Below are 10,205 nucleotides of genomic sequence, written 5' to 3' on the forward strand. Positions count from 1 at the left end.
TCCTCTGTTTTACAATGTGAGTTATCTCCAGTTGGAGCAGCCTATTCTCTCTGGCTTGCATGCTGCAATGCTAATGACCCTGGGGTTTGAGTTCCCCCTCTCACTTTTGGCAGGGGTGGAGGGGGGATGGGACATGTGGAAAAGAGGCTGAATCAGAGCAGCTCAGTTTCTGTCCACTCAGCAGTCTCTCACCCCTTTTCTAAGCCTTTTCTGTTCTATCCGGGGAGGACGAAGTTCCTGCGTTTGGATCTGGGAGCAGCATAACTTGGCAATAACCCTCCACTGACAGAAAGCTGTGCTTCCTCTGTCTCCCACACTGAGAGATTTTTGTGAGACATTGACCCACATTTCCATGAGAAAATGCACACGCTCCTGGCTCCCCAGGACTGGATTGTACTTCTGCTCGGAGCCTCCCAGAAAGAGAAGGGGGATTGAAACTTGGCTGTGGTTTTTCTGGCACTCAGGAATTGCAGCAGGTGCCCCAAGAGCACCGTGTTCAGACAGGCAGATTGCTTCTGGGGACAGCATAGGGACTCCTCACAGTTAACAGGAGCCATGTTCCAGGGCATAAACGGGGCAGATGCAGGAGCCCTGGCTCCCCAGACTGTTGCACAGAAACACATCATCAAACTGACAGGGTTTTACACAAAAGTCTTCTTGTTTTTTCCCTGCTTTGAATGGCACTGATAATGACAACAATATGCTTTTTCATTAAGGAAACTTGAGATTCTTCCTTTTTATTAGCCAAATAAATCAGTGAGCCAAAAGTGTGCATGAGAATGAGCAGAAGGGCAGAGAGAAAGGGAGAAAGGCTGCTATATAAAGTCCACACGAGTGTTTCACTTTTGTCAGTGCGCTTTGCTTTTACTCCCAGCTTTGCTATTTCATATGCACTTGAGAAGAAAGATAGGCTGAGCCTGGGAGCTATGCAGTGATTTCTGCTATTGTCGGTACAAAAGCAGGAACATTGAACCTGCCTGTGCATTAAAAGCACACGGTGATACCAGTTTTAAACTAACATTCACGGTGCTTAAAAGTTCAGATTTAAAAAAAAAAAAAAAGGTTGCAGGGGTAGTGAAAAGTTTTTGTTCAGTTTAATTTGAAACAGTTTAGTTGAACCAAGCCTCCCGTGTCTACTATGTCTTTAATCCACTACAAAACTGAAAATATACAAACTTCTGAAAAAGGAGTTGAGAAAAAGCTGACACTAGGCAACAGGGAAGTTGTTCTACCAATTTGCATTGCCCAGATTTAAACAAGCCTCAGAAGTCAGCTGCTAGCACTCACAGCAGCAACCACATTTAGCTTTCTTTAAAGGAAGTAATAATCAATCAACTGTAGAATTTGTAACATAGGCAAGGAAATGTTTTAAAATATGGAACCAAATTTTCAGCTGGCGGAAAATTGTACTGCCAGAGTTAGGAGAGTGACGTTGCTTAAACCAAATAAAGGCATGGCTCATGATCCTTTTCAGTACTTTAAAACACCACTGGTACCACATCTATTCTTACACATTCATAAACTAACCATGAAATGGATTCTTATCCCTCTGGACCTGTTAGTCATATGGCTTATGGTAACAGCCTTCGTTTCACTCTTGGCACAGGTAGCTGAGTCACCAGATGGCCAGGAGGTCTCCACTGAAGTCACCCCAGTGCCTCCCTTTGCCTATGGCGTGCAAGGTCTGAAGCATTCCACCAACTACAGTGTTCGTGTGCAGTGCAGCAATGAGATGGGCAGCTCCCCCTTCACCGACAGGGTTTATTTCCAGACCCTGGAGCTTGGTAAGCAAACAGCAGACAAGAAGAGGAAAGCACTTCACTGAACTCCTCCTTGCTAATTCTGAAATGCAGGAAACGTTACACTGCCAGATTGCTTGTCTGCTCTCAGGGTCTCCTAACACCTAACATAAAATAATAATATGCAGTCAAATGTGGCTACCGGCAATGATGCATGATAACACAAGTTGATCCAGCTACGGGGTCTCTGTGTGCTGGGCATGTGTCCTGTTGGCTCTCTGAGATTCTTGGGATCCTGGAAAGAAACAGGAGATGCTGACCAACCTTATCTTCTCCACTTGAAGCAAACATAGTGCTGGCGGCTTGCAGAAGTTGTTCTCTTCCCTCACACTCTCTCTTCTGGCTGAATTCAGGAAAGAGGGTGAAATTGTCTTTTCGGCCATTTTCAATGTGGGTAGTGCCTTATTTTCTGGCACAGAGTGATTGTGTTCTGTCTTCTACTTTCAGCTCCAAGCAGCACCCCACAAAATATCCACGTTATCCAAAGAGATCCTGGTCTGATTTTGGAGTGGGAAGGCGTGGCTCCAGACGTGCTGAAAGAAAATGTTCTGGGATACAGGCTGGAATGGATTCAGGATAATGTAACTCAGGTAACAGAAAGAGAGGGCAGCTGAGCCATTGGGCATAGAGTTGGAGAATGCTCATATTGTTAAATTTTATAGGCATTAGGGTCTCTCATCCCTTATCCATACCAGGGGACTAGATTGCTGACATTGCTTTTGTGTAAATGGATCTATTCTGATCTGCTACAACTCCTCAGTATTTGGCCTCAAGATTCAGGCCCGTTTTTCCTTTCCTTGCATATTGAGAATTCCTTCATGTGAATGTTTATCTGTGGACAGACCAGTTCTCTGCTGTTCCTTGTACAACAAGGACAACATAGCATTTAGTTCATCTCTGCCTCTTTCTAGAGCTGTCCCAAAGGCAGCTCGGACAGTGCAGGATCTGGGCTTTCTCTCTCCTGTGACTGGGACTTGCAGCAAAGGTGTATTTAACAAGTGAATGAGTTACACTGTAAATCACAGGAAGCGGGTTGCAGATTCTTATATTTCATTCACAGTGCGTAGGGAGTTGAAAGGACCATGTCAGGGTACAAGGCCTTTCATTTGTTCTTCAGGATTGATTGACCTTTCCCAGGTATCTGTCTGCCTTTGAAGTTCATAGCATTTCTTATGGTTTCTTGCTTCTTAGTATGTATTTAGCCATTGCTTATTAATGATGAAGCAGCCTGTAATAATAGACAGCTAGAGTGAAAAGAAACTTGTTTCCTTTCCTGCGTGACCCATTTCAGATTGGGTCAGCGTCATTGACTTTGAATGACAATATTTTGAGTTCCCATTGAATTTTCGTTGTGTCAGTGGTGGCAGCCAAATCTTCATGGATTTACTGCAAATAACATGTATGAAGAAGATCCACAAAATTAGTGAAAATATGTTGGCCTTGCCATCCTAAGTGAAAATTATCCATGAGATTCAGAAGCCATTTAGGATTTGGTCAACAAGTTAAAGCAGACACACTCCTCCCTTGGATTAAAACTGTCAGATGCTTTGCAGTATGTTAGCACATCTTTGTGTTTAAACCATGGGGAGGAGGTGTATCTTTTAATAGCAGAAAAACCCCATTTCTATAGCAACTTTCATGGAAGGACCTCAAAGGGGGAAGTCATTAAATCTCATATCTCCCCTATGCCATGGGAAGCTATTAGCTTTTTTTTGAGAAGAGAAACCCAAGATGATAGCCCAAGTCAGTGGCAAAACTGAGACTAGGACCCAGGCATCCCAACTCTCAACCCTTGTTATAGCACCAATGAAGTACACAGTAATGTTTTGGTTTAGTTTAAAGGTGAAGTTTTAGATTAGATTCCTTTTAAGACAGCTTACAGTTTGCTGCCGTTTGCTCTCAGGGGGAGATGATCGTACAGGATACAAAAGCTAATCTCACAACGTGGAATCCTCTCAAAGACCTGATCATCAGGGTGTGCGTGCTGAACTCCGCAGGATGTGGGCCCTGGAGTGACCTCTTCCTGCTTGAAGCTCAAGAGGTCATGGGTGAGTGTCCACTGCCACTGTCCCTTCACTTCGAGGAAAAAGAAGTCAGAACTGCTGGGACTGTTGTTTTGCTCTGACTCTTCTCCTTTTGGTGCTTACAGCTGACTGAGCCATGTGGCTTTATACAACAGCACACTTCATTAAGCAGAGTAGAAATTATATAATATTTAAAGAGCTGGTATAAACAAAACAGCTTCTGGACACTACTGTGTCTTCTTTAATGGGGTTTTGCTGCACTTAGTGCGGAGCAGGGCAAGGGGAGATGTAATAGAAAAGGTGAAAATGAAGGTTTGAAGTCCTTTGTTTAGGTTTAAGCCACACACATTTACAAGAGTGAACGTGACAGAAAACTCCTCTAACATAGGTTCTCTTCTTTGATTTAATTTGAAGTCATTCCTGACTAGTTTCAGTTCAGCCTGATTTAAACCATGGCCACATGGGGGTTTGTAACGGTTTTACTGAATGTGTTTATATTAAACCAGTTTAGCTCTCTCCATGGAAAAGCTGACCTACTGGTAGAAGAGAGAGATGGTGGTACAGGAGCTGTACCATGCAATCTGGACCACGTGGGAGGGTTTGTTGGGAGCAAAGAACATGCATGTGTGGAGTGCATTCCTAGTGATAAAGGGCAGTTAGGCTCGCCTGTGCTGGTTTGCTGGCTTCTTGTATTTGACAGTGAATGGGAAATGGGAGTCAGGCTATGGAGAAGGGCAGGATGGTATATGGGGAGATGGGTGGAGGGGAGAGAAGAATGCTGCTTGTGGAGGAAACTGTAAAACAGCTAAGAGGAGGATGTTCAGAATAAAAATATGGATTGGTGATAAGAAGCCTGTGAGGTGTGGTCATGCAAAAATCCATCTCCTGTTGTTGTTCCCAACACCTGTGATGTGACAAGACAGCAATTTCTAATCTCTGGTGTTGACCCATCTGCCACTGCTTTCTTCCCAACCCAAATTTCTTTTCAGGAATCTCATGGTCATTAATCCCTCCTGATCCCTCTGCACGTAGGGATGGCAAGTGGAACCTAGAGTGGGGTTCCCGAGCAAGCAGGAGGTGGGGGATAGGGGCAGAGTAACCAGGAGAGAACTGTAGCCTTACTTGCGATAGTGCATCTAATGCTGGTTTTAATGTGCACGTTACTCAGAAAGGCCCTGTGGCAGCTTGGTTCTTGTGATGTTCTCAATACTGATGGTTATGTGTGAGCATACAGTCACTGTGGGATCAAAGCCCTCAAATTATTTCAAGGAGGGGTGTGGAGGTCCAGAGCTGACTCTACTAGAGGTTGGGCATTGGCCCTATCACTTTTTTTATTTCCCTCCTTCTTTTTGCTCAGTTATCTGTTGCACTTAAATACAGAGAAAAGTACCTGAAAGGACTAGAAGATCCCTTCAGAAAATGGCCAACACTGGCGAGAAGCCCCAGGGAATGTGTAGGGTTTGCATTTTACAGGGAGCTGGAATGGGATAATCCTGAAAGCACAAAATGTTTGTGTGTTTTTATTTACAAACCACTTCAAAAAAAAGTAGCATCAGGAGTGGTGCTTGTTTTGGCCAAATGCTGTCTGAAAGCACATAAATTTTGTCACAAGCATAACAGGCTGGAAATAAAGGTTCACTGTGGAAACACTGACAGGCCTTGAACAGCATTGCTGCAGAAAGACTGCAGTTTTGTTTCAGGCCTGGTAGAAAATATAAGTTGCTTCCTTTCCTAAAATAGCAAACTGGCACTGGTTGCTTTATGTGAGAAATGCCAGGGGTGGTTTCTGACCAGCTCCCAGTGCGGCAGTGAGGATGACTAAGCCTGTATAAACTTTAAATCGTATTTGTCATCACAGCAAAGCTAGTGGGAGCTCCACCCTGCTTATGCAGAGATCTTGTGCACCATTAACAAAGATTGCTTTAATATTTTCAGAAACGTTCTCAGTAGAAATCTCACTCTTTCATTGCAGAGAGAGGAACAGAATGGTCTAATAGCTTTTTCCTATCTGTAATCTTTGTGATTGTATGCAAGAGAAGGCTCTTGGATTATGGTCTTTGCACACCTTTGTCATATAAAACCTGCTACAGAAATAAAAGGGCTTCTTTCCTCATCAAAGGACTCCGAAACGCTCATTTAAGCTCATCTAATAATACTGTCTTCTCTCTGCCTTGTGCACTCTCAAGGCATATGCCAGTTGGAAAAGGGGGGTACAGGAGATGGGAGAGAGACAAAGTTGGGGGACGAGAGGCCACTTGGTCTTTGCTTGGGCTGCAGCCATCCCCTCTAGCTCACTGGCACAAGTGGGAAGCAATGATCTGGGGGGAAGAGGAGGAGAAGCAGTGAATTTCAACGTTCATTTATACTTCTGACACATTTGCTATGAACTGTGGGATGGGTTCCTGATTCCTAACAGTTTAGAAACAGGAAGAGTAATTTACCCTCCTTTTGGAGGGTTCCCCCAGAAGGCGACCTAAATCCCTGCTCTCTCACCAGGCCAGCTAGCAGACAGAGACTAGAAAAACAGGCTGAGAGAGAGGTTTGCCTCACCGAAGGGGGAAGGAAACCTTATTGTTAACTATCAGCGAGGACCTTTTACATCAGTGGTGTTAATTGTTTCTGCCCTGACTGTTTGGCAGGAACAGCCCAAATGATTGGCTTGGGAATTGTGGAGAAGGTTGGAGTTGCCTTTTGTTGTATTTTCATTCCACTTCTGTTTCTGATCCCTCTTCATCCCCATAAGCAGCTTTGAAGGCCAGGTGAAAAGGTGCAGCAAGAGGGTGTATCATAAAACCTAAACCCTGTAAAGCCTTCTGGGTGGGAAAAGAATATGCGAGTCACTGAAGGAGATAAGATGCTGGAAAATACATTTCAAAATATAATTGTTTATATCTTTCACAAATAATTGTTTCAGGTGGAGAAGTACTAGTCTGCTTCCTCAATGGTCCAGAATTCTGTTTTGTTAAGCTCTACCTGTTTATTAGACTAACATTGCTTCTTTAAAAACTTGGATGATAAGGCTCGACAATGTAACTAGTAATCAAGCCTTAGAAGCCTTTTACCTGCCAGGACTCTGCCAGTAAGGATGTCCGACTCCTTTTCAGATACATCTATGCAGAGGTTCACCAAAATCTCAGCCCATTAACCTGACATCTTTTAAGGACAGGTTTACTTATATTCTTATGACATATAATGTAATAGAATTACTTACATCATCAAAGATCATTCTTCCTTAGCTTCTGGTAAAGCACAGTCAACTGCTGAAGCATGAAGATGAAGGAAGTGCTTAGGGACTTGTTACCTGTTCTTGTTTGCCCTTAAACAATTTGGAGGTACGAGGGCTATCCTAGATTTTAATAAACCCATTCAAATTCACATTTAATCTTTAGTAATTGTATTTGGAGAAGAAATCTCCCAGGGAATTGGATTAACTTATCTGTTGTTTGCCAAGCATAGATAATATTCTTTTATTCATAACCATATTGCTTATCTTCCTTCCCTGGCAGCTTACTCAGATTGGCAGCACCTCCATTTCTTCTGTAGACACTTTGTAGTCAAAAGTATACGTATTCGGGGAGCAAATATTAGACCAGAATTGGAACCTGCATGCTGGCTAACTTACTTCTTGACTCGCAGGGCACTTTTTAAAATTCACCTTTTCTTTGGTAGAGAGACATTGAGAAATTGCCAACGACCATCAACACTGGGAATTTGCAGCCAATACCAAGCTTCACAGAGTGCTTCTCTTTGTGGGAGGAATGAGAGGGGAAATGTAAATATTTTCAACCAGATTGCCACAAGGCTTTCTCTATTGTCTTTCAAAATGTTATCTGGCTGGCATCAAGGCAGTAATGTGTTGCCTGGTCAAGGTTCTGCTGGCTGCCTCAAACAGGACAAGGTGAAACCTGCAGAGAAAATGCTCATATTAAGCAACCTTTTTGTCTGGAGACTCCAGTTTAAAGCACCCCAGATCATAAACTCATGTAAAGCAGTATAATCTGGAGCAGTGCCTTTTACTTTCTTGAGGCTCAAAACTAAGAATAGGTTCTGACACCTGGATGCATCTGCTCTGCCTTTGCTGTGTGAAACAGCTAGTTTTTCTGATGATTGACTGAGTAGCTATTTATGCCAAATTCCAGTGTACAGTGATCCACTGTGAACACCAGATCCAGCAGCATGGCTTTTCCATTTAAAAGGGGGGGGGGGGGAAAGCCCAGTATGGCCTGTTTACCATTGACAGTCTTCTGTTTCCTGACTGGTGTTTTCTTCATTGTCTAGGTGGCCAGAGACAACCTCCTTATGGGACGTCCTGGGTTCCTGTGGCATTGGGCATTCTCACAGCTCTGGTCACGGCTGTTGCTCTGGCTCTTATTCTCCTTCGAAAAAGAAGAAAGGAAACTCGGTTTGGGTAAGGGTGGTTCTTCTTATGCTGGTCAGAGAGATCTTTGATTTCTCTTCCAGTGTGGTTTCTGACTCAGTTATCTTTCAAAAAGCATTGAGTACTTTTGGCACTTTCTTTGGATAACTGTTTTTTCACAATTTTGGGACTGACGCTGGATTAGAGACTAGCAGGAAAATGCCCTACCTTTTCTTCAAAACGAGAACACCAAAAATACAGTAGAAACAATGTTTTATGACAATAGGTGGACTTTATTAGAATATGAAAATATAAACTAGATCAAGGTCATTCTAGAAGTCCTTAGCACTGCTACATAAGAGATTCACAGAGAAAAGACCCACAAATTAATAGTACTCTGTGTTCCTATGGGCTGGGCCCTTTATCCCATGCTGGTTTTCAGTCTTTCTGACTGCCCAGAACCCTCTGGATCCCCAGGAAAGTCTCCTTTCCATCACCTCTGACACTTGGCTGTGGGTTGCTCCCTGCTGCAAGCAAGGTTCCCAGTCTTTTCAGAGTCTCCCAGACCTCCCTCTCACCACAGTATCTCTGTTTATTTGACTCCTGCTCCAACCTGCAGCTTATGGGTGATTCCCCTCTTTCAGAAGGCTTCTACCCCCTCTAGGTGCATCTGCAAGGCAGCATGAACCCATAGGTTCCTCCTCTCCAGCTACACCCTCTTTAACAAAACAGTCTGTAGTATTTACGTGGCAAGGTGTGAGAAATCATCCATACCATTCAACACACCCTTTTAGAAGTGAATGGCCCATGTAATCATGACCCTGTGTGTCTTTTCTGCCTTCCAGCCATGCCTTTGGCAGTGTTGTTGGTAGAGGGGATCCAGCAGTCCATTTCAGAGCTGCCAGGTCTTTCAACAGGGAGGGTCCAGAGCTCATTGAAGCAACTTGTAAGTAAAATTACCTGAGTGATTCTGCCTGACAAGTTGGGTTCATGCATGTACTATGTTCTCTCTCTGTTTTCCCTGAAACTGGTGGCTTTGGGTTGAGAACACGGGATCAGTTTACAAGGAGGCTTAGACACTGTGGATAGCAGAGGTGAAAGGCCAGAAACCAATTACATAGCACTTGCTAATTACAGCTACAGTTGTTGTGTACTTTAGTGCGAGGCATAACTTTGCCACTCCCCTGCCCCAGTTTCATGCTACAGTGACTCCTTCGACTGTAATATTATGCAACAGTGAGATAAATATGGCATAACAATATTAGCAGTCAGCTTCAAACTCAGTGTGCCGAGCTGTGCTACAAGCATGAGCCAATTGAACAGTCTTGGAAGGCCAGGAATTAGTAACTTCTCAAACAGGAGATTGAGTCTCAGGAATGGCCAGAGTTAAGATGATCCATTTCTGTCTCCTGGTTCAGCGAGGGCATGGCTCTCTGTAGCAGCGCTGCGTGGCTGGGTTAGGATGATGCTCCAGTTGTCTTTGACTTTGCTCCCCTGGCTTTAGATGCCACTCCATTAAATCTAGAGACCATAAACTGTTGGACATTGTTACCCTCTCAGCCAAGTACTGTGAGACTTGTACTGTACTTAAAATAGTCTGAGAGACAGTAATTGAAAACTGGTGCAGCTCCATCATCTTAAATGATGCTGTATGAACTAGTGTCTGTCAGTGTCCCTTCTGATTGGATTTTGTCTTCTCAGCATTATTTACAATAGTTCTGTATTCCTGTTGCTCTTGGTGTGTTTAAAGGTGGTGTTATCACACCCTCTCCCTTTCAGTACTGTTGGTACTTTTTCTTGTGGTTGAAAGTTACTGGCCTCTTGTCTGGGGTGAGGCTAGAGGACGTGGAAGGGAACTCTGTCTTTTTCAGGTTTTCCTGCTCACGGTATGGGAATCAGATTAGAGATGGAGATTAGAACAGGATTAGAGATGGAAATTAGAACACGTGACTCTTGATGTTGTGACAAAATATTTAAGTATCCCTTATTTTACTCGTCCTTTTTTTTTTTTTTTTTTTTTTTTTC

At 43.6% G+C, this 10,205-nt stretch overlaps 1 protein-coding gene across 1 annotated transcript in view; it reads left to right on the plus strand.

Moving 5' to 3' along the window:
• Nucleotides 1–10,205, plus strand: part of TYRO3 (TYRO3 protein tyrosine kinase) — a 37,022-nt gene that overhangs the window by 15,156 nt on the left and 11,661 nt on the right. Inside the window, exons 6-10 of the mRNA XM_009640225.2 lie at nucleotides 1,607–1,784; nucleotides 2,247–2,389; nucleotides 3,703–3,847; nucleotides 8,102–8,231; nucleotides 9,026–9,126. Of these exons, the coding sequence (XP_009638520.1) occupies nucleotides 1,607–1,784; nucleotides 2,247–2,389; nucleotides 3,703–3,847; nucleotides 8,102–8,231; nucleotides 9,026–9,126 (697 nt within the window). The remainder of the gene's footprint in view (nucleotides 1–1,606; nucleotides 1,785–2,246; nucleotides 2,390–3,702; nucleotides 3,848–8,101; nucleotides 8,232–9,025; nucleotides 9,127–10,205) is intronic.

This window comes from Egretta garzetta, unplaced genomic scaffold, assembly GCF_000687185.1.
Source record: "Egretta garzetta isolate BGI_Z169 unplaced genomic scaffold, ASM68718v1 scaffold526, whole genome shotgun sequence".
NCBI lineage: Eukaryota > Metazoa > Chordata > Aves > Pelecaniformes > Ardeidae > Egretta > Egretta garzetta.